Here is a 25,000-nt window from a genome sequence, read left to right on the forward strand (position 1 = left end):
ATATGTGTGTGTGTATGTGTGTGTGTGTGACAGTGCTGGGAGACTACGTTGAAAAAAAAAGGAAACTTCTATCTGTCCTAGAAGTCCTCACACCGGAAAAAAATTCACCTTATTTATTGAATGACCCTCGTATATAAAATTAAGTATAGCTGTGTTATTAATTTTGCCCCCCCCCAAAAAAAAAAGTCACTGAGTAACTGTGTACCAATGCTTTAAGCGACGACTCCATGTCTTGAATAGCTTGAATATTTTTTTATTTTTTTTGTCAATTTGGTCAACTCTCTTTAAGATCTTCCTGAAGTGACTTTTTCCATCGCTTCCAACTTATTGTGAATCGTGTATTACTGTATTCTGTCATTGTCATCTGTCACTCCCAAAATGAATGGTGCTCTATACAGATTATGAAAACAATCCTGAAAAATACTTGATTGGGGCCTCGCTAACAATGTCCCAACACATACCAAGTTCCATAATTCTGATTCATTCAATGTAGCATACAGCATTCAGTTTCAAAATGAATAGCATCGAATATTTAAACCATAACTACAAAACCAAGCCATCAGATTTAATCTCCTTACCCTGCACCAGAGTGTAGAATGAGTCTATCGATGACAAGTTGGTTGTTATGGAAACATCCTCGTCCCTCCCTGACGTCTCAATATCCACAGCAACAGCCCCTGATGACATGTCGCCATGGAGATTGGTAACCACGCCAGTGGGGAAGGTAACATTAGTCAAACGACCCTCGCTGTCATAACTGTAGGTACAGTGAAGAGGAAGGTGGGAGGAGAGGGTTGGGGGTGAAACATCAAAATTGTTTTCATCATCTACAATACAAATACGCATGGCCACAAACATCTGGCTCGGGCAGTCTTTCGTGTACCCTGCAGGAGGCTGTGATTGGGAAAAAAATGATTACACAAGTGGTATTTAATGTGAGTGTGTACGTTTTTCCATATGTGCATTTTATGTGGTAAGTCATGGGCTACTACATAAGACGTGACACAAATAGCAATCGTGATTCTACTCACTCATAGAAAGTAGTCCAGCCAATTTGAATGCTTTTGGTTGCTAGTAAGCCACTGTTGCCATGGTAGCTAAACAAGACCAGCTCTTGACCCTGAGCTGTGAGAGACTTCAGACCACCATTTGTTCCGATGGTCAGCCAGATGACCTACACAACGAAGCATGGGCACGGGCAAACATGGATTTTGTGAACAATCTCCTGGTACAGGTTCATAACGAGATATCGTATCCTCGTGATATTTTTGAAACACAGTTGAGTAGTTTATCTTTGTGTGAGGTCTTAACTCACTTGATTGTCGGGAGCAACCACACGTACAGGCATCCTGTTGGTATCTCTACGTATGCGGAGGGTGTTGCCGCTGCTGTCAGTCACAGCTGTTAAATCCTCCTCGTTGCTGGAAGAAAAAACTCAAAATGGTAAATTATGTGACTGCTCGGGGGGAAAGTATCGGGAGTAAAAGCTTACAAATCTCATTACCCACACCCACCTGTAACTAAAATTATATTTATAGTCTCCAGAGACCAGGGAGAGTGTGAATTGGTGAGTTCCATTTAAGTCAAACACGTAGAGCTCCTGGGAGGCCGGAGAGGCCACTTCATAGGAACTGGGACCAGATGCCAAAGAGCCTGAGGACACACACGAATGTGTTTATTTCAAACACTTGACCTCAATTTGGTTGGAGGCATTGGTTAATGCACAACACTATTGGGATCAAATTAATGCGTGTGTTACACACACTCGGGGTATCAACATTAGGCCTAATTTGTCCCCACTGTGGTGCGAAGTTGGACAGCACATGTCCAGCAACCAATTTAAACTCAATCAAATGACTCCATACCGGAAAGTGGTTGGTTGCGCCGGATTGCTCGGATGCGGATATTTCCTAGATCGGCCACATACAATGTCCCATCCGGGGACACGACCAAAGAGGAAGGACAATTAAGTCTTGCATCTTTTGCATAACCATCTCCTGTTTGGTAACAGTCACAGTTGGCATCATTCTGCAGGAGGTAAATCAAAGAGATAGGAAGTGAGACAGATGAGTAACAATAACTACAACGAAAACCCTTTGGGGGTGACATGAAAAACAACAGCAGCCGATATATGAACTAAGAAATTGAGTGGTTTAACTACCTTGCAGTCACAATCTGCCGGTGCTCCAGCAAGGAAGGTAATTTCTCCATCAGTTGACACCTAGGAACAAGCAGTTTACTAAGTGGGGGAAATGAAAGTCTCTTTTGAGAGAAGAGAGCCCAACTGAAAATAATATCGAGAAAATCTGTTTATCTGCTTTTAAATGTTTTCTCTCTCTCTCTGTCTCTGTCTCTCTCTCTCTCTCTCTCTCTCAAGATGGGTTGCTCTCGTCCACGCTGCTCGGGTGTTTATTAGGTGTTTCCAACGGCTCGTCATCAAGTCAACTGTAGTTAGAATGCGGAACCAAATTAGATATAGAGTCAAGCCCAAAATTATTCATACACCAGAGGTATGAATAATTTCGGGCTTGACTGTAGGCCTATCGATATTGCAAATAGACCAGATGTATTCAAGCCCGAAATTATTCATACCCCCTGGGGTACACACACACACAAATATGCGTGTGTGTGTGTGTGTGTGTGTGTGTGTGTGTGTGGATAGATATCTGACAAATCGGAAAAAAAAACCCATCGAACTAGTCTGTCAACCTGGTGGGAGTTTCATAGGGCCCCCCAGCATGCTTGGGCCTCCAGAAATCTTTCCCCTCCTCCCAGTTCGACGCCTCTGAATCATAATGATTACCTGTCGAATGCGATGGATTTTCTTCTCGTCCGTCTCTGTGATGTACAGAATGCCATTGTAGGACAAAGTAATGGCTGTTGCTCCCTCAAGCATGGTCTGAACGGCTCTCTTTCCCATTGTGTATTCAATCCCTGGGACTTGGCAGTGCATGGGACGGCCTGCCACAATGCGAACCTGAACGCGCACACAAACAATATTCCTCAATTAAGTTCTGGAAAGAACTAAACACAATGTTGGTGCTTTCTTTCTACCTGAGTAGGAAAGACAATACCTGTCTATTTTCAGTGATCTGCAGCACAACATTGTTGTCCAATACATAGATGGAATTGTCCATGGGACTGATCGCAAGATCAGTGGGCCATTCCAAACGGACCTGGATGTAGAGATGTCAAGATGGAGCGTTTTATCTCAGACAAACTGTAATCCTTTTAGGACATGTTCTTCCCAGATATACAGTATGTATAGTGCAGGACTGCCCAAGTTTGGCCCTCAAGAGCCCCAATCCAGCTTTAGCGACCAAGTAATGGCCTACGCATCTCACATTTAGCAAGTGCCATTTTCAAAAACTTTCCGGGTCCACCGAGGAATTTACATATTCATATTTTCACATAACATGGCACAGTACACGTAGTGTCACGTCACCTGTCTTATGTGCATGCTGGTATCACATGTCAGAGGTCGTGCTGATGTCAAATCATTGCTCCCCAGGACTGTGGAGATGATCCCGTTGCGGTCCACTTTTCTGATCATCGTCCCATCGACAAAGTAGATCAAACCATTTTTGTCAACTGCAATCCCTGTAGAGAGAAGAAGGAAAAAAAAAACATAACCAAAGCACAGCATATCATTTCACATTTTTTGCTGTCATCATTTGTTGTCTTCATCTCAGAAATGTACATGAGCTGTCATCATTGTCATCAGCTCCCTCCAGCCACTCGTGTCTTCACTCGAATCTTTTGTGTCAGGTCTGCCTCGTCTCATCCATTTCTTTGTGTTTAGTTCCCTAATTTCTTTCAGTCTGTGTCTTCAGCCTGAGCACACTGCAGGGTTAGCCCGATTTTAAACTCAACCTCCCGACAACTGTAAGTATGTTCCGAGTGCCCAAAAAGATACATTTAGCAAATAATCCTGTCGTGTGGGGTGTGTTCAGACTTAAATCGACCGGAAGGACGTTTGGGCAGCTTTGATCTCAACATGTTGGATGATTTTGGCGTGACTGCTCAGTGTGTGTGGTGTGCACGCAGTCTGTTGACAGTGAAGTGCAGCCAATCAAAAAAACGAGGTGACGAGGCAGCGTGGAATCATGGTGGGGAATTCAAAATCAAAACAGTCATGTCACAACAGAAAGTCTGTGCTCACGCTGTTTCCACTCCTTTGACCGAGACCTTTTCTTGTTATGTTGCCTTTTCTCTGCAAATCACAAACTATGTCCACTGCATTGTCTTCGTCCGCCATGTTTGTTGACTTGAAAGTCATGTTTGCAACATTTCCCGTCTGACCTGGGAATATTCATGAATGAAATCGATCCGCGTGTGACGTGTTGGTTTTGCCGTGTGGCTGCACATCACACACTGTGTTCAAATCTGTTATCCCTGTAATGTTTTTTTTCCTTGTCATGTGTGGGGTATCTAAAGTTTGGGAAGTCTGCCAACAATTTTAAAGTCATGCCAAGTGAATGAGGCCTTTTTCAATATTTCTCGTTTTTTTTTTTTTCAATTCCGAAAATCATAAGAATAATTTTAAATTGGATTTTAGTACATGAGTGAGTGAAGAATGGAGCAGGAGATCAACAGGCAGATCGTTGCAGCATCTGCAGCGATGCAGACTCTCTCTCGGTCTGTCATGGTGAAGAAGGAGCTGAGTCGAAAGGTCAAGCTCTCGATTTACTGGGCGATCTATGTTCCCACACTCACGTGTGGTGACGATCAGTGGGTTGTGACCAAAAGAACAAGATTATGGATACAAGAGACAAAAATGAATTTCCTCCATGGCATGTCTGGGCTCTCCCTTGGAGATAGGGTGAGATACTCAGTCATCCGGGAGGGGCTCAGACTAGCGCCACTGCTCCTCTGCATTGACCAGCCAGATAAGGTGGCTTGGGCATTCGGACGCCTCCTGAACTCCTCCCTGCTGAATAGTCTCCTGATCCGTGTTTACACACTGTGTTCAAATCTGTTATCCCTGTAATGTTTTTTTTCCTTGTCATGTGTGGGGTATCTAAAGTTTGGGAAGTCTGCCAACAATTTTAAAGTCATGCCAAGTGAATGAGGCCTTTTTCAATATTTCTCGTTTTTTTTTTTTCAATTCCGAAAATCATAAGAATAATTTTAAATTGGATTTTAGTACATGAGTGAGTGAAGAATGGAGCAGGAGATCAACAGGCAGATCGTTGCAGCATCTGCAGCGATGCAGACTCTCTCTCGGTCTGTCATGGTGAAGAAGGAGCTGAGTCGAAAGGTCAAGCTCTCGATTTACTGGGCGATCTATGTTCCCACACTCACGTGTGGTGACGATCAGTGGGTTGTGACCAAAAGAACAAGATTATGGATACAAGAGACAAAAATGAATTTCCTCCATGGCATGTCTGGGCTCTCCCTTGGAGATAGGGTGAGATACTCAGTCATCCGGGAGGGGCTCAGACTAGCGCCACTGCTCCTCTGCATTGACCAGCCAGATAAGGTGGCTTGGGCATTCGGACGCCTCCTGAACTCCTCCCTGCTGAATAGTCTCCTGATCCGTGTTTTTATTTGAGATTAAATTGTAGTTTTGTTTCTTGCTATGTCATGTTTTCCTGTGCCCCTTGGTCATGACTTGCCTAATTGTTTTCGTCTCGACCTGTTCTCATCAGCACCATTATTTGTGCATACCAATCAACTTTTTCCAGACACTTCTGTCTTGTCCAAGTGTGCCTCATGGTCTCATCAATTTGTTGGTATTTAGCTCCCTGATTTCTTTCATTCTGTCTGTGAATTGTTGTTTTAGCGTCATGTTTCCTTACTTCCCACTGTGGTGAGTCTTTGAATCACTCTTGCTCTCTTTATTGATGTATTCTAATTACTACACGTACTGCACTCATGCCTTGCCTCACTGCTTTCCTGCGCTTGGACCCTCCACATTTTTCCACCACTATCACGAAAACCTAAAGCCATGACAAGGAGTTCCGGGCACAGGCCATCGAGAGGAGGCCTCGGGGATGACCAAGGAGACGCTGGAGAGACTATTTACAGCTTTCTAGGTCCCCTATTTATTTGCCAGCACCTATCGCCAGAAATTCCATCGAGGAGGAAGGAGATTGACAAAAAAAAAAAAAAAGTGGATCTGCATTACATTGAATCCGATTAAGTGTAACAGACAAACAAAACGGTTGTATATTCTTTATGCTGCCAAATGCATTTCAGAAATAGTAGCCTACATCCCAGAAACCCTAGAAACGGGTAGTTGGTTCACTGTAGTAACCATGAGCCAGTGCAATCAACTCAGTCTGGTATCAAGTACTGCCTCAAACACAACAGACAATCAGCAAAATATGTACAGTGGTACCTCTACTTACGAACGTCTCTTCATATGAAATTTTCAAGGTACGAAACGCCTCAACAGGAAAACATTGCCTCTTGTTACAAAATAAATTTCAAGATACGAAAGGTAAAAATGCTGTATGGGGCTGATACTGGCATCTCCGAGTTTCCTGAATGCAACACACATATCGCTGCTCTGCCATTGGCTATTACCTAGCATCTTCCTGGCATCCCATTGGCTAAGAGGGACCTCTACCGTATATGTCTATGTGTGTAGATAGATAAATAGATATGTGTCTGTGCAGTGTCCTCGCCATTTGCCCCTGCGGGCCATGAGGCATTTCAATAGTTTGGGGTGATTCATAAATGTGAATCACCCAGAAAAAGTGTTCACCAGTCCAGCGCTCGCTCACTATGCTGATGTTCGCCTTGGATATTTTCGAAGGATTGTTAAAAGCCGACAAAGCAAACGTCCTTGGATCAGTTCTTTACAAAACGCCAGGCAAAAACCTCTTCTGAGAGAGAACATGAACTAAAGAGGGAAAAAAACGAGGAGGACGCAGTTAAAAGTTTTTTTTATTCTTTACTTTATTCTTTGTTTTTACATTATGCACAACTCTCATTTATTGTGCAATAATCTAATTGTAATATGTATTTGTTACATATTTTGATGCACTTTTATGCTTTATAAAATATTTATGTCTGAATTTTTTTTTTTGGGGGGGGGCTTGGAACGAATTAGTGCATTTACATGGAAAACGCATCTCTACTTACAAAATTTTCTATAAAAGAAATTTCTTCCAGAACCAATTGATTTTGTAAGTAGAGGTACCACTGTATATTCAAATTGACTTAATGAAGGAATGACACAAACATTGATCAACTATTTAATTTGAAGTCCTGCGTCGCTTACGGTCAGGCTAGTACACGTTCATTTTCTTGTGTCACCGCTGAGGAGGTAAAAGCCTTCCGCAGAAGATACACCAGACATTACGCGATTTAGATTAGCCAGTGGAACCTCCGAGATGTAAAATTGTATGTGTGTGTACCTTTAGGTCCCAGTAACTGAGCTTCTGTGGCTTTTCTTCCATCTCCACACCGTGCTTCATCAAACGGCGGACATTGTTCACCAGTGCCAGCCACAACCTCCCCATTACCTTAAAACACACACACACACACACACACACACACACACACACACACACACACACACACACACAATAAACGTAATGTCATCTGAAGTCTCTGAATAATTAAAATCTTTTGTCATTCCTGTATGTTATCTTTCTTATGACTGAAACAGCATGCTGCCAGGAGGCAAAAAGAATTGGGACTTACTGATGAGGTCCCGGGCACCACTGAGATTCTTTGGTCGGTAGATTCGTCGTGAGTTGGTGTCTGACACATAAAGCTGTCCTGTCACTGGATCAGTGGCCAGATAATATCGATGGGCAGGGTTGTTGCTAAGAGGGAGTGTACGGGATAAAAACAACAAAGATTTGGTTTTGGACAATGGTGCATAATGTCAGTGGATTCAACCCCCTGGCCTTGTCCAACAATATTTTAAGGGGAGTAAATCTATCCGGAGGAACACCGATCGATATGAACTCAACAACCAAACAAAACACATGTCCATTTAGTGTGTATTCAGAGGCTTGTACACAAATTTACCCGAATAACCCATTCCTACATTGGCGGTTTCACCACTAAGTGTATACTTCATTCATAGCTTACTGCATTTGTACTTGTAATACATGGAAATAGTTCATACTTTCATGGCGTGTTTCACTAATAGCGAGTAGCTCCCAGTTGCCAATTGGCTGTCGTGCTCTGCTTTGTCCAAGCCAGCTTCTTTCTCATTCATAGCACAATTATAAAGCAAGGATTGTAGAACTAAGTCATAATAGCATAATTTCATCTGAAAAATCTTATCCACCAAGACCAAACAGTTTTCATTCTCCTTTGCACGGCCAACCCAATGTATGGCTTCAAATACAGCAAGGAACACCTCAGCAGTAAGTCGACATTTCAAGAGGTAAAACCTACACAGTGTACCAACATCGACCACTGTGCAAAACAACTACATGTGACACTATTAGCAGTTGTATAAACAAATCATACAGTCATCATAATGTAATGACACATAAAAGATTTCCAAGAGTTGATGATAATTCAATGGCGACTAATAAATGAGAGTTGGCAGTGGAGTGATTATTGTATGGGTGAATCAGAAGAAATACAAATGAAAATTTATAGAACTTTTGTGGAGTATACTAAGATATTACGTGTATGTGTGCGAGCCTAAACACAGCACAATGGTAGTCACTAGGGATGGGAGGATATTGAGTAAAACTGAGTACTATTCGAAACGCTCTTTACAGGACAACGGAGCCAATATGCAATTTTTGCAATGGTGTTGAATGCCTCAGACTTCCCATTTTAAATACGAATTCAGCTCGGGTTCTTCTGGTGCATCTGTCTCCATGCAAAATGATTGCATTCTTTATAAGATCCCTCAAAACATCGACAACATTTTGCTCAACGACGTGAGCTGCATGCAAATTCATCTAGTCTACATCAATACTTGAGTTCAATATAGACTGAAAAGTACAAGGCTTACACAGTCATTGACATTTTACTCACAACAGAAAGCAAAGTAAACTACACCAGCACAACATTCTCGAGTTCTTTTCCCTCCTTTCATGGTGACTTCAAGTAGCAAGCCACTAGTAGACGTACGATGTGGCCAATTGATTTGGGATAGCGAGGAGGACTGCAGCCGGGCTTGCACATGGTTTTGTACATGAAATATGCTGACAAATCCATCCCATAATTAAAAGAGGTCTGTGCCCTTTGTTAGTCCAGAGGTAAATATATTACTGAGGTTCAGGAAATAAATCCGTCACAACTTAAATTAGAGGAAGCAAGCAACCGCAAATAAATGTTTCAATTTGACATGCCCGGAGTAGGTAATAATTTTTAAGGAAGGGGAACATACATTGTGTTGCAACTCCAGGAGGATCAAGCTCCTCAGCTTTCCTGCTAAGTTTTATTCTGTGGTGCTGGAGAGGAAGGTTCGTCGATTTCTTCGGAGAAGTGTGGCTTTTTTTGGAACAGTGGACCAGCTCGACACCCTTGGCAGGGTCATCTAGGGGGGCTGAGAGTTCGCCCAACAAGCCTACATGTGGGTTGTTGACTTGGAGAAAGCCTTCGACCTTGTTCCTCGGGGAGTTCGATGGGGTCTGCTTCGGGTGTGTGGGGTACCGAACTCCTCGATATGGGCCGTTCAGTCCCTGTACGACCGGCATCAGAGTTTGGTCCGGCAGTTAGTTCGTTTCCAGTGAGGCTGCCCTTGGTCACCGATTCTAATCATAACTTTTATGAACAGAATTTCAAGGCACAGCCAAGATGTTAAGGAGGTTTGGTTTGGAGGCCTCAGTATTGCATCTCTGCTTTTGGCTTCATCAAGCTGCAATGTCCAACTCTCAGTTGAGTGGTTCTCAGCACAGTGTGAAGTGGTTGGGATGAAAATCAGCACCTCCAAATCTAAGATCATTGTCCTCAGTCGGAAAAGGGTGCAGTGCCATCTCCAGGTTGGGGATGGGAGCCTGCCTCAAAGAGTTGGGAACGTGGGGATCTTGGAGACTTGTTTCCCGAATCCGGGAAGAATTGAAAATGGAACAAGAGATCGACAGACGGAACGGTGCAGCATCTGCAGTGATATAGACTTTATTGGGCCGCCGTGGTAAAGAAAGAGCTGAGTCAAAAGGCGAAGCTGGCAATTTACCAATTGATCTATGTCCCTATCCTCACCTATGGTCACGAGCTGTGGGTCTTGACTGAAAAAACAAGATCTTGGATACAATCTCAGTCATCCAGGAGGTGCTCTGAGTCGAGCCACTCCTCCTCCATATTGAGAGGGGATAGATGAGGTGGCTCGGGCATCTGATTAGGACACCTCCCTGGTGAGAAGAGGTGTTCCAGGCACATTCCACTGGGAAGAGGCCCAGTGAAAGACCCAGGACATGCTGGAGAGACTACATCTCCCAGCTGCCCTGGGAATGTTTAAGCGTCACTCCAGAAGACTTGGATGAATTTACATTCACAACAAAGACAGCAGCTGATATCTTGTTCTTTCATTGTTCATATAAAATGTAATATAACTACTTGCCACAGCAATATGAATGACATGAAAGAGCACATCAATAGATGAGTGATACATTGTACACGGGACATAAACAGTCTTTTAAACTGTTTGTAGACAAATAGTTTCAATGTCCAGGATGGTTTCATTAAATTTTGTGTCTGTTTAGATTTTAAATATGTCTATTGGACCATGAAAAAATATATACCTGATTTGAATTTGTTCACTAAGAGTTACTTTTGTATTCATGATTACTTTACCCAGGTATCATCATGAACACTTGTTTTATTTATGTGCTTGTCAGCATTTTGGAAAGTTAAAACACAAATTTTAATAGTGTCTCTCAAAAGTTGGATTTTGAAAACAGCATATCATTCCCATGTCATATTTGCTCATGATTGGCAGAACATGTTTGTATGTTGTGCTCAAAATAATTAATTTGCCATGCCTCTCCAGGAAAGTGTAAATTTATTGTCACTGGCAAAGAAAGATAATGCACATAATTCAAATTTATAACTGTTCTGTTGATGGTGGCTCGGGCACCCACAGCGGCTCCTCTCTCTTCTGTGGTTGAGAGGAAAGAAATTTCATTTGTACTGTATGTTGCACATAGAGCACATTTGACAATAAAGTTGACTTGAACTTGAACTTGAAATTCACCGATCAGCAATATTATCCATCCATCCATTTTCCGATCCGCTTATCCTCACAAGGATCACGGGGGATGCTGGAGCCTATCCCAGCCGTCTTCGGGCAGAAGGTGGGGTACACCCTGAACTAGTTGCCAGCCAATTGCAGGGCACACACATAGACAAACAACCATCCACGCTCACACTCACACCAAGGGACGATTTAGCGTGTTCAATCAGATTGCCATGCATGTTTTTTTGGACTGTGGGAGGAAACCGGCGTGCCCGGAGAAAACCTACACAGGCCCGGGGAGAAAATGCAAACTCCACACAGGGAGGCCGGAGCTGGAATTTAACCCTTACCTCTGCACATTGAGGTCGACGCGCGAACCATTGGACCACCGAGCCGCCAGCAATATTATGATTATTAATAATATTATTATTATTAGTCTGGCACAATGAGTGCCACCTCACATTTTACAGTTAACAAGGCAATAAAATTTCATCACCTTTATACTACCTCCTGAACTAGATTTCATTAATTAAAAGCATCAACAGGATTGGCAAATATCACAATTATTTTGAAGATCTCATAGTCAGACAAAATTACAGCTCAAGCTAAATTGGGCTTTATTTATTTATTTATTTATTTATTTTCAGTTCAGTCTGTTCAAGAATGCTTGTGCACGATGTTTTCTTGAACTGTATTCATCAAGACGGTGGGAATAAAGCCGTTGTATAGACAATCAATGCATCAAAAAAGAAAGACCCTGAACCACAACCAGCACTATCTATAGCCTGCTGTCACTCCTTCCTTCAATCTGTGTCTCTCCTTCGCTCTCCTGGCTTCAGGCTGCTGCTAAAGTGATGACTGTGCCACTCATCTGAGCTGACAACACAAAAATAGACTCTTTATCTGCAACACTTGTCAAGATTAGAAATAGAAAGGAAAAAAAAAAGACTGAGGAGGACAAAACAATACCCACTGTCCATAAAACTGCAACTTGGAGTGTTGTCATTGTCAGTTTCCCAAATTCATCTTATATGAGATTATCCAAATATTTTCCCAACGTCTAGCATGACTGCACTTTAAAGAAACTGTTAGACTTTTACTTTGTTAATGTATTTCCTCACATAAGGGCTCATACTGTAACTGGGTAGTGTGTAAGTGACCTTTTTGTATTTTATACATTTGTAACTGCATTTTAGTTGTGAAGTAGTATGCATTATATAATATTTATGCTGTTTGTAGATTTTTTTTACCAGTAAGAAATGCCAATTGAAAATAATGTGTACAACAATATATGTCAGTAAAAGTGTTTACAAAACAATCATTAAGCATTTGTAAACAGTCAGAAGATGTGTCGCCAAAGTTCTTTGTTATTCGCCAACGCTGGAGACCACGTGACCATGGTTAAAATACATGCCGACACATTCGTGCGTAGCATTCACTCGCTTTCGCCGCACAGTGAGATACCAGTCGCCGTTCTCCACATTGATCATCATGCCAGAAGAAACACAGCACAAAGAGGAATGATTCGAGAAGTAGCCTATGTTTTTACAATGGCTAATGGGATGAGTAGAACCATTTCATGCACCCTGTAACCTGACAACATGATAAGCTGTCCAATGTAGTAACCGCTGTCCCTGAAAGGGTAAAGGGCAAAAATAGCAATAGAGAGGTGGAGAAGCAGTTCGTGAAAGAGAAATGTAATGGCCTGCACCAACATGGAAGTAATAATGTTTGTTGCGCGAATAACATATCCATCTTTGACGGAGGACAGTAGAAAACTGAATGCTGGGGAAGGTTCATGCACCTTTTCATCATTGTTGGGTCCAGAGATTTGCCTGCTACTCTTGGAATTGGCAAAAAGTCCTGAAGGTTCCCAAACAGTGATAAAGGTATGGGACATAGTTGCTAATCTTGGCAATATTGTCCCAAATGTCCGAAAATAGTTACCATATCTTTTTCACACTTTTGCAAACATTCCCAAGCATCGCTAAAAGTCGCTAATGATCGTGACCACACCTTCATTTTGGTCAACATTTGTCAGAAGTTGACGAACTGCCACTCAGTGAGATACCAACTTTATGAAGAAATGAAGGGAATTGGACAGAAGAGCATTCTCTGGGTCCTATTGACGTACATGCCCAATGCAAGTCTAGCATAAAGCGCAATCTAATTGTATGCATGGGTGGAGTTTTCTTCCTTTTGGTATTTTGGTTGACAGGCTCAGGCAGAAGGAGGCGTTTGTGCCTTTGTGCACTATTGTAGGTGTGAGCACAGCTGACTTGTTTTCCATCCAATGGAGGCAGCTTCCCATCATTCCCTATAAATTTATCGCACGAGAGCTGCGCGGTCTACATGGCAGAAGGACTCGCCGGAATCCATCCATGAGAGTGGCGCGCGCACTGTACCTTAAAAAGAAGCTGCAAGAAGATCCCCACGAGCGGATGATGGCAAATTGGCCACTGAAGTGTGAGCACTTAGAGACCACTTTGCATTGCTGATTGTGCATCCATGTTTTTTTTTTTGTTTAATGTATATATAAGAAATAGGTGCTGTTCAACTGAGCTAAATGAATTGCAGCTTGTCTGAACTTTTTGTGCACTCATGCATATGTGGTTTTCTGCCCCTTTTTCGTTCCACCAGACGAATCTGAAATGTTACACTGAGTAGTTTCTAGCTTAGATCGTTTGAGCTAAGCAGTTCATATTTAGTTTCTGTGCACAAAGCATACGTAGTAACCATGATATGCAAGAATTACAGTTATTACCCCTTTTCCCTGGAGAATCTACTTGGAGAGAGGCATTTATTTGTCGAAGGAGTCAACACCTTAAGCGAACTGAATGATAGCATCTATAAAGGGGCCAGTAGTAGAACTGCATTGTGCTGAATTCTTGCAGGGATGAAAACATGATCGTTTGTTTCAGGAAAAACGCGATGTAATAGAAGAAGGACTCTGCTTTGTTAGTAGAATAGAAGGAATTAATCACGCTTACCTATGTCTGAAATCTTTGTTTCTTATTATAGTGCAAGCAAAGGGAGAAAAAGAGAGGAAACAGGAATTAGAGAACAGTTGGTTCTTGCTTGACATAAATCCCTGAAAAGGTACATATGAATATCAGAAATCTAAGAGCATAATGGCTGAAATGTGAAGACACAATTGTATTTTCCTACAGCGGGACAACGGGCAGACGGATCATTATTTTGTATCGCTCCAAATTGGAACATTAGCACTGCATTAAATGTAAACGTTTAAAAAGTACAGAACACAACCACACTTAGAAGCCAATTTTTTTTAGATCCTTTTGAAAATATTTCTTCAGATCAAATCACAATTACAACAATGAAGAAAAACACAGACGGATAGATTCTGAAAAAAGATGTAATTGTAATGAGGAATGGTAAGGTGAACCGAACCCTGCACCTCATGTGATTGGAGGATAGTCATTTGAAAATTTGAACCACACACTGAAAAACACACTTTTCCCTCCAGCTACACTGAATACAAACATGTTGAAATGGTAGGTTTTGTGATGATATAAAATGAAAACACAAATGAATTCAACACATTTTGCAGTATTAATGAGATAATGTGGTTGCACAAAGAATGCACACCCTTTTATCAATGAACCACATTCAAACCCACGTCAAATGCCAGTCAGCACACAATTGGCACAACTGAAAGGAAGTCCTCATTAATTGTACATGTGTGGCTTAATTGGAAGTAATTAATTAGTTTAGCTTGGAAAAACCGATGAGAGCTGAAAGACACATCTCCCTATTGATAAGATTTCACTTTTATGGCAGCATTTTCAACACACAGCTACCGACATCCATGTTGGGTCCAACGAGACGTAACTTATGTGGAATTGACTGCGGGATAATCGACACGTTATAAAACGAGGAGGACACAAAAGAAAAAAAAAAGCTTCTAAGCCATATTGCAGAGCAAACATTTACAAGGAGTTGACTACAAACAGCAAACAAGGCACACAAAGGCATGTAATTCTGCGATTTTTACCAAAGGTGTACTTAGGCACGTTTTGTCGAGCCCTCGTGTGCACAAGGCAGCAAACATTTCGGGGACAAGGAGTGATTTACACTTGGAGAGGAGACATGGCATGCAGGTGACATTAAAAACAAATGCAGTGTTGAGTATTTTTAACGAGCAAAAAGTGGGAGATGAGCTTAACTGCCGGAGGGAAGATCCACTTTCTTTCAAACCTTCTACCATTCCCAGTGCACGCAGCGACGTTGTGGCCACTATGTACATAATGCAATTGGATTCCGCGCTCGTAAATTAAACCGCTGAGACACCGGACCAAAGCAGTGCTCTGATCTTCATGTGCGTAAGGCGGGAGTACAAATGAGTTAAAGCACTGTCACTCGGTGTAGCGAGCAAACGACATGTGTTGCACACAGTGCCTGAAGTGCATTTTGTGCCATCATTTGTGCCTAAGGCGCTGCATCTTTCACATCAAAAGTGGAATTTCACTCAGACTTATTTCATAGCATTGGCTGGAAACAATATGGCTTCATTCTTTCAGGATTAACGCTATAGCCCAGCTATATGATTTGTAAAACCGTTTTTAAAGTTATTCAAGGCACATGAAAAATAATGAAGTCTTCAAATTAATTATTGCTTTTTTTTTTTTTTACTTTTTACTGCTGGAAAAGTCAGCAGATCTATTGGGCCTTTCCTGATGTCTGATAGTTTTGTGCTCAAACTGGCTCGTATTTTCAAGTGTTAAAAATTCACCATAAATTTCCGCCTAGTTGACTAATCACCAACGGTAATCGAGATTCGTGGACTAATCGGAACACATGTAAATTGCACCAACAAGCAGCTGCTCTTATATAACCATCATTAGCTTATAGATTGAATTATTTTGAGCATATACACATTAATCATAAAGACAATTCAGATGGTATTACATTCAGCTTTGATTAAAATTTGCAGCTTGTACCAGCATTCCTGACATGTTTATAAATGAGGTAGCAACGTATTGAAGGTGAGACTGTGGCCTTAATTTGTTTTTTGTTTTTTTTTGGCTGGAAATGTTCAAAGCATTTTAAAACAAATCCAAAGGCTACACACTAGCCACAGTTGCACTACAACTCTGTAACTATGAATACAAAAAGAAATATCTGAAATGCACTGTGTAAAAAGAAAACTAAGTAAATTTTGATTTTATTTAAACTTCATCCAAAATATTTTGTTTTCCTTCACTCGTATGCATAATTTAAAAGTAGTAAATTGATTTACATTATCAAAATTTGGTCTGCACCTGAAACGGAAAAAAAAATCCTTAAAGATAAGGCGGAACATATTTTTTTTCGCACTAAAGGTCTTGTGGCAAGTTCTCTGAGTTCTCTGATATCTAGCTGGTGAACACTCATGACCGTAACACTCATGACCATGTGTGCTCTTCCTGCATCGATGTCAACCACAGGCATTAAAAAAAAATGTTTTGGTTATTCATAAACGGGAGTTCACTGACTTGTGCCTCCATAATCCACAAGGGAAGCAATATTGTGTTGGCATACCAAACAGGAAATTGTGTTACAACATTACACCAAACACACACAGTAACCTCTGTGTGCTAACTCCAGCTAGCTTCCATATGTGTGTGTCTCTTTCTGAAATGAAATCAGGCATCAGTCACAATGCTCTTCCTTTATAGATACTCGTTCATCACCGACATGCTGCCATGAAAGGGAGTTTTTCATTGTATTAAGTATTTTTGGGTGAAATGGTGAAAAAAAAACCTAATGGCTTTGTGTGACGAGTTGGTGACGAATATGAACGCTTCTATTTGTGAAGTATCCTTTCACACCCCTTATTTTCAGTTTAAGTCTCTCTCAAAGCTCCAACTGGGCCTTTTATTTTATGGAGTATTGTATTTTTCAGAGTGGACAGTGAATTCGACCGCATTGCTGGAAAAGGTTTGGCCAAGTTTGAGAACAGTGAACTCACTTGGCATCGCTAACCGATGCTTGTGCCTTTGTTATTTTCATCAAATAACATATGCAAAGAAGCAAACACTGTCTTTTCTCTTTTCTTATATTTTGTATATGTTTCGCACTGTTTGTGAGTTAAGAAAACGAAGTTTGTCATGAAAAGGCTACAATGCTGGCGGAGAGTTGGTCAGCAGGCACTGGGCCACAGTGAGTCGATATTTTGTCAAACCTAGTAATCTTGCGACGAAAAAGAACATACTGATTTGATGTCTAATCTTAGGTGAAATCATCTCAATCATGACTTGTGTGCACTGACATGGAACTGGTTTGATTAAGATTTGAAGATTTATTTATTTATTTATTTTTTACCTGAGCTCCATCACACTGGTCACATTCCCGGAGGGGAAGATCCTCCTGATGTAGTTGAAGTCTCCAACATACACACTGCCATCAGCTCCACATGCCAGAGCAAGAGGTGCCAACAGCTTATTACCCTCTGCTTGCCCATTGCAGCTGGGGCAAGATATGCTACGGCGACGTCCATTTCCTACAAGAGAATGTTGAAAATTAGGGGTGAAACGAGTCTTTGAGTAACTCGATTGCCTCAGAAAAAAAAAAAGCTTGAGGAATTCATTTTTGTGTCAGGGGTCCCCAACCTTTTTTGCCTCACGGACCGGTTTAATGTCAGACAATATTTTCAGGGACTGGCCTTTAAAGGCCGGATAAATACAACAAAATAATATGATATGACCGGCATGAAAACTGGGAGGAACGTCCTATGTGGCCGCAACACTCTCAGGTCGCTATGGTAATGTTTACCCGTGCCTTCAAAATAAGATAGACTGCAAATACAAAGTGTGTGAAAAATACGACTCACCATCACCACATATTATGCAGACTGGGCTTGGTGCGTGGGAATCTCCCATTGTGACCAATCCGTATTTTAAGTAGGACTCCTGACACTGTCTATTAAATGTAGCCTTCTTTTTCTTGAAAGTCATAAGCTCCTCCTCTGTCTCCTGGCTGGACCTTTCCCCCTTACCAAAGAAACTTTCCAAAGACCTTTGTTTTTTACTCATTTTGCTAGCTCCTGGGTTTCATTTTAGCGGTAACCTATCACGTGACTGAGAAGCGCACCTTCACCTACGTCAAGAGTGACATATTGTAGATGGATGTAACAGAGGATCCGGTAATTTTCAAAATAAAACATCTTTCAGATTCCGAAATGAATAAAACGGAAGTAATGTAAGTTATGTATTCTTTCTGTGTGGCCCGTTACCAAATGATCGACGGACCGGTACCGGTCCGCGGCCCGGGGATTGGGGACCTCTGGTTTATGTGGTGTGCACCGTTGGGAAGAAAAATCAACCCTTGTTCATGCTATGCATGAGGGTGCCAACATGGTGAGAACAATTTCAAAATAAACTTTACCTTGCCAAATATACGTTTAATATAAAATAAATATCCCAAGTCCTACCTGCAACCTTTAGTTTCGACCACCAGGTTGAATATCACCGTTTTGTTAATTTTTTAAAATCTCCAAATAATTACAAAATAAAAATAAAAATAGAACATCAGGTCCATAAAAAGTGCCTAGGTTAACATATCAAAAACAGTAAGAACCTTTTTCTGAGCAATTCAAGAACTCAACACTGAACTTGCTTCGGATAAAAAAAAAAAAAAAAAAGAGAGACCCTTAAATCACAGTGCTGTAAGTTAGCACTTCAGAAATAACACTGTTCATCATGAGAAAATAAAGTGCTGAAATAAACATCAACCACTTCTGGTGGGCTACTGAGGACACAGCAACGATGCTGACTTCATGCCTCGTACGCAGGGTGTTCTCCTCGAGTTTAGTTTGGTGAAGAGCTTTGCTTTAGCTCGCTCTATTGCCAACGCTTTCGGTGCTAACGTTAGCTGTGGCTGCACTAGCGACTGGGTGCGTTGCATTTATGTAGGAGGCTAAACCTGATTTGCTTCGGTGGTAAGTAAACTCCTTACAAATTAGGCACAACACTCTACTTTTATCAATAATGCCGCCAGGGCGTTTTTGAAAAGTACATTTTCCATTCATTGGGCTGAGAACTCTCACATGCTCCTCCATTTTCACCTCTCCTCTCCTCACTGCTGCTTACTATGCCCACCCAACTCCAATGGGAGCCAATCAGCTTATGCTAAACAAGCCCAAACATAATGACAGCCAATCAATGTACGCTTCAGGCTGTGACTGACAGTTGTTTCCCTACCCTCAACTACTTGAACACAGGAAGCCAACACTTGAAAACGGATATTATAAAAAGGCAACCCACCTACAAAAACAATAAAGTCAAAGATTAAAATTTAGATTAATGCGATTAAAAAATATAACGTGCTAAACATGGCCGTAATTAATTATTCACAATTAACGCGATAAATTGACACCTCTAGTTTCATGTACAATTCACTGAGGGTACTGGCAAAGAATGAGAATGTGGAGGGCCGAAAGAAGCATTTTAAAATGGTACACGTGAGCTACGATAGTGACCACGCTGCAAAAGTGCGTCCCATGCCTCCGTGTCAGGTCTCGACGAAGGTAGGTAGGCATGCGTTGGTAAGTGCGTGCGGTAACGGGTCGATCACGGCAGGTTGGTTGATCGAAAAGTAGATCTTCGGTCAAAAAAAGGTTGGGCACCCCTGCTCTACAGGATGCAGTGCAGGGAAAATCATGAAGGCTCATTGTGTATTCGTAGCCAACTTAGTCATTTTGATAGTAGGCTAATATAGCTCACATAAGCCCTGTTCACACGGCACACATTTGGTCCGACGCTGCACCGAAATATTTTGTTGCGATATATTTTACACCGGAGCAAATTTTGTGGAGTGGTCACACGTGCAAAGCCGCTGAGCATGACAGCACCAGCGCAGCGTCGGCTCAGCTCCACTTGCGGTCACACGTGCAGTTTCTGCTGCGGACCAAAACGACAGGAATGCGGAAGTAAAACAGGTTCGGGTCGGGTGTCATATTTCCACTCCTCGATGATGCTTTTGAGGACATGTAACATGGCTACTGTGTTGATGGCTCTTTTCGAGGTTCTCTCCCTCCGGAATGTTTCTAAAAATAATGCTTTTTGCCTCCATTCTCCAGATATAAAACATGGGAAAGGTTGGGTGGATGCAATGTTGTTTTGTTTTGTTTTTTTCGCGGGGGGGATCGAAACTGTAGTCAACCAATCAGTGAGGTCGTTTGTTTGGACGAAACCGAGGTCAACACTGTAAAGTATTTAGGGGGAAAAAAGGACTGTGTATGATCCAAAGCATACCACATCGAAATCGCATCAACCTCCAATTATAACAAATGGCCAATCATTGAGAGTGAAACCAAGGTCAACACAAAAAAATATGGAGGAAAAAAAAAAAGAACAGCTCAAAGCCCAAAACATACCACACTGTAGCTCGGACACAGTGGAGGCAGTGTAGTAGCATGGGTTAATGTGTTTATTCCTAGCATCATTTGCACACACACACACACACACACACACACACACACACACACACACACACACACACACACACACACACACACATCTATCTATCTATCTATCTATCTATCTATCTATCTATCTATCTCTATATATAGATATATAGATATATATCTATATATATAGATATATATGTGTGTGTGTGTGTGTGTATACACATACACAAGTATTTTTTGTGTGTGTGTACCTTCATATTTATTCTGTGGCTCTCCGCAAACTTCTCGAACTGTCTTCACTGTTTAAATAGCCGACACTTTTACCGGGAACGGGGGTGCGCGGCCGGGCTTCGTCTGTGTCGCTGGCCCCCTCGTCACTGTCGACCGGGGTCGGATTCCGTGCGTCTGGTAGCGAGCGTAGCAGGCCACTCCCCCGCAAGCGAGCATTTGCTCTGGAGCAAATTTAATCCGGCTGCGTTCACACGTGCACATTTGTTTCGGCGTAGCGTCGCAAACGAGCATTTGCTCTGGAGCAAATTTTTAAACCACCTCCCTGAGGTGGATCAAATTTGGTCCGGTATAAGCTCTTTAGCGGAGCTACGTCGGAGCAAATGTGCACGTGTGAACACTCGACTGGAGCAGTTTCGGCGCAGCGTCGGACCAAACGTTACCGTGTGAACGGGGCTATAGATACATACAGCATTCGTTTCCTCCATTAAAAGGTTTTTATTTATTTATTTATTTTGTGGTTCCAGACAGGCTTGTTTTTTGTTTTTTTGGCGGGGGGTCCTATATGGCTCTTTCAACATTTTGGGTTGCCGACCCCTGGTTTTTGGTAAAAAACAATGTTTGTAACTGTAGTACAAGTAAACACGCAAATACTTTCTTACCCATAATGCTGCTGATGACAGGAGGTTGCTGGGAAACAAATATGTTCTCACCGTTGCCTTTGTACAGGATACCTAAGGTAAACACATAACACATTAAAAAGAACACTGGGCAAAAGAGGGGTTCACATACAATGAATATAGTTTGACAGTGCCAGTGCCATTAAGGTGTGATTTGTACAAGCTGAATCAGCAGTTGTCCACAATGTGACGTGCATCCCAAGGAATGTGTGTGTGTGTGTGTGTGTGTGTGTGTGTGTGTGTGTGTGTGTGTGTGTGTGTGTGTGTGTGTGTGTGTGGATGGATGGCTGATAGGTAGATAGACAGATAGATGGATAGATAGATAGATGGCAAAACGAGGGCTAACGGAGGAGTTCAAAATGTGGAGCAGAGGTCTCACAACGTGGTAAATTTAAATGGCTGATAAGAAGATTAAATGGTGAAAAAATATAATGCATTTGTTATTCCAAGTAAGACATAAAAGATTAAGCACATGTAATGAGCCAAATGATTAAAATCTGGCAGCCACTTGGCGGCTCGCCTTCATTATACTTCTGACTTTCCTCTTTCCATCATCAATCGGTTTGCTCCCTTATTTGTTATTGATCGTAACTTGAACTTTCTTCATTTGCTCTTTTACTCCTGCTCCCCATTCCCCTACCCTTCTCAATTCTTTCCTGCTTCCTTCTGCTTTTCATTGCATCCTTCATTCATTTTCCTCCTTCCTTCCATTCTATCCCCCTATTTTTATGGCTGCTTTGCTTACTCTCGTCTCAACTGTTTGTTCAGTGACTTTGTCTTATGGTTTTGATATCGAGCATCTAACATTACTGCCGATCCCACGGGACACCTCCCTCGACTCTGTGCTTCTCTTTCATCTCTCCTTCCATTAGGAGGTGTTGATTGATTACCATAGGCACAGCTGACAAGGATGCACCCATGCTGTGCTGCATGCAGTCCACAATGACATCGACTATTCAAGTGACTACAAAAAGGGCATGCGCGCGTGTGCGTGCACGTGTGTGTGTGTGTGTGTGTGTGTGTGTGTGTGTGTGTGTGTGTGTGTGTGTGTGTGTGTGTGTGTGTGTGTGTGTACTCGTACGTTCGGCGAGCATGTCTATTTGGGTGAGGTAGACAGATGAGGAACTAAAGGAGTGCTCAAATTGGAAAAAAAAAAACCAAACTCTCCAGCTGTGTTAAGTGAGGGCAGTGCAGTGTTCGTGCACTCTGAATGAACATGTTTCGAAATAAATGCACGTGACCTTGATCTCAATCCCTCCCAATCTAAAAACCTAAATTCAGATGCACTCACACAGTGAACTGGTTGACAAGGTGTTGAAAGCCCCTGAGGACAAGTGGTGCGAGAGGGATGAAGAGTAATAGGATGGATGAGGTGACAAAAAGAGGAGCACACACACTCAAATACAAATCCTCAAGGGCCACAATATGGTAGCATCCCAATCAAAATGTCCTTTTCATTCAAAGTAACAAACAAAATGTCATTATACCGAAGTTAAAACAATTAGACGAGTAAAACAACACCTCACGAGTACAAAACAAACATTAGAAATGGGTAAAGAAAATGATCATTTTGTAGTTACTAACACAAAGAAGCACATGAAAGAAGCAGGGGCGCAACAATCACAATTTTTTCTGGAAGATCACCGATCGCAGATCTTGAAAAAGCCTGACCCGCCAAGCCCGATTTTTGCCAATCTTGATTTTTTTTCATAACTAAATGTGTACGCCAAGGTTGTCAAACTCATTTATTGTCAAGGGGCCACATTGTAGTTATGGTTTTCCCTTGGAGGGCCGTTATGACTGTGAATTTTGTGAAACCAGATAAATATTTAATTACCTCCACATATTACATACACAGCACATAATAAATTGATGGATACCTAGTTTTGAAATCCAAAGTCAAGAATAATGACTTATTGAAACATTGTTTACATTAATGTAATAGGGGTTTGGAAATGGGAAAATGCATGCAATATATGCACGTTACTATGGATTACAATTTGAAATTTTGGTTCAGACTTTAGCAAGCATCATTGAAGTTGACATGTTTGATTTGCTTTTGCGGACCACACAAAATGATGTGGCTGTACAGATCTGGCCGCCGGGCCTTGACTTTGACACCTGTGATGTACACCTTCGACGTTCCAATCTTGTTTGACTGTAAAACATTGAACAATAACATGGAAAAAATACAAAAGGGTTGTTTTGACCGCACGTGAAGTAGTTCACGAAATAAAAATAGAGACTCTTCGTCTTCTTTTTCAGACCTCTGCGGAGGATGATGAGATTGATAGACAAGATCAGTTTTACTTTTGAGGATTTTTGCCGATCACCTAACCCCCCCTCCCCCTCCCCCAAATTAAGGAAACTGGCCCAGATTTCGATCTCGGCCGATCGATCAATATATTTTGGCGTCTTCCGACTTCATCACACATATTGTTTACAGTTAACATAGCACTTCCTGTACATATTCTTAAAAATAGACGTGTACCACTTACAGTAGTGGAAGGCACTCACTTTGCGATTGATACATTGAACTTTTAAGAGTAAACATTCATTAAAGTACCCTAAAGATGCATTCTGGTGCAACAAGTGGGTATTCACATTGTAATTGCTGCACATCTTTAAAATTCAGTCAAAATCGGTGGGATATAACAGGAGGGATGCCATACGAATGTCCAGCCGTCAATTTTCTAGACCGCTTATCCTTATTAGGGTGAATCTGAAATCATCTTACGTTTGTCTGAGAGGCACCCTGGACTGGTCGCCAAAATAATGATTGGACAGGTGAGAATCATTGACACTCACATTTACACCTATGGAAAAGTGTGTCTTCAACGAACCAAACATGCATGTTTGTGGAATGTATGTGAAAGCCAGAATAGCCGCTGAACTACGTGGGGAGAACATGCAAACTCCTGATAGAAAAGTTTGAGACTTGAACACAAACCTTAGAACTTTGTGTTAGAGAAGAAATTCGGAAAAAAAGAAAAATGAGGAGCTTCTTGACTGGAGCAACTGCTTGACAGAATTGTTATCATTTTTGTAAACAATTCACCAAGCCTTCATTTTTTTTTTCATTAGTATGGCTTACCCCGACAAAAAGCCTGCACTCGAGTGAGCTAACAGCTACAACCGCATTGGCTGAAAATGATTTTTACAAACTTATGTAGAGAATCAATGTGGAAACAAAGATCCACTAGTTAGAAGTGAATGTGAAGCTTCTACTGCTACTTCTACTATTACTACTACTTTTGTGAAAACCACCATTTCATTTCAACATGGCTAACCTCCGTCTCCGAGAGTGGTATAGGTGATGCAATTGGCAGGGGAGTCTATTGAGCAGGATAGGTAGGGTGTGATACCGTTTGAAAGGCCGCTGCCTGTAGAACATCACGTTTTACCACACTTATACAGACAACCGGTAGATCTACATCTCAGTGTAACTATGTCATATCTGTCATTCACGCTCTCTGAATGAGTGTATCCAATCCATCTGTTCAATGAGCTGATGAACCCGAACTTCCTCCAGTTCAATGCAAGAAAGACAGACATCATTGTTTTCCACTCTAAAACTGA

General features: G+C 41.7%; 1 protein-coding gene across 7 annotated transcripts in view; it reads right to left on the reverse strand.

Moving 5' to 3' along the window:
• The window catches only part of tenm3 (teneurin transmembrane protein 3), a 329,661-nt gene that overhangs the window by 46,706 nt on the left and 257,955 nt on the right, over positions 1 to 25,000 (reverse strand). For 4 of the 7 annotated variants that reach the window (XM_019879750.1, XM_019879748.1, XM_019879746.1 and 1 more), the window contains 14 exons: positions 21,404 to 21,475; positions 17,429 to 17,606; positions 14,095 to 14,115; positions 7,657 to 7,781; positions 7,368 to 7,475; positions 3,446 to 3,600; positions 3,075 to 3,176; positions 2,804 to 2,977; positions 2,162 to 2,221; positions 1,866 to 2,028; positions 1,515 to 1,653; positions 1,316 to 1,421; positions 1,032 to 1,174; positions 579 to 757 (listed from right to left, as the gene is read on the reverse strand). In XM_019879750.1, the coding sequence (XP_019735309.1) occupies positions 579 to 757; positions 1,032 to 1,174; positions 1,316 to 1,421; positions 1,515 to 1,653; positions 1,866 to 2,028; positions 2,162 to 2,221; positions 2,804 to 2,977; positions 3,075 to 3,176; positions 3,446 to 3,600; positions 7,368 to 7,475; positions 7,657 to 7,781; positions 14,095 to 14,115; positions 17,429 to 17,606; positions 21,404 to 21,475 (1,725 nt within the window). The remainder of the gene's footprint in view (positions 1 to 578; positions 758 to 1,031; positions 1,175 to 1,315; positions 1,422 to 1,514; positions 1,654 to 1,865; positions 2,029 to 2,161; positions 2,222 to 2,803; positions 2,978 to 3,074; positions 3,177 to 3,445; positions 3,601 to 7,367; positions 7,476 to 7,656; positions 7,782 to 14,094; positions 14,116 to 17,428; positions 17,607 to 21,403; positions 21,476 to 25,000) is intronic. The other 3 variants (XM_019879749.1, XM_019879747.1, XM_019879752.1) reach the window with 1 other exon arrangement.

Source organism: Hippocampus comes, unplaced genomic scaffold (assembly GCF_001891065.2).
Source record: "Hippocampus comes isolate QL1 unplaced genomic scaffold, H_comes_QL1_v1.1 scaffold158, whole genome shotgun sequence".
NCBI classification, from domain to species: Eukaryota; Metazoa; Chordata; class Actinopteri; order Syngnathiformes; family Syngnathidae; genus Hippocampus; species Hippocampus comes.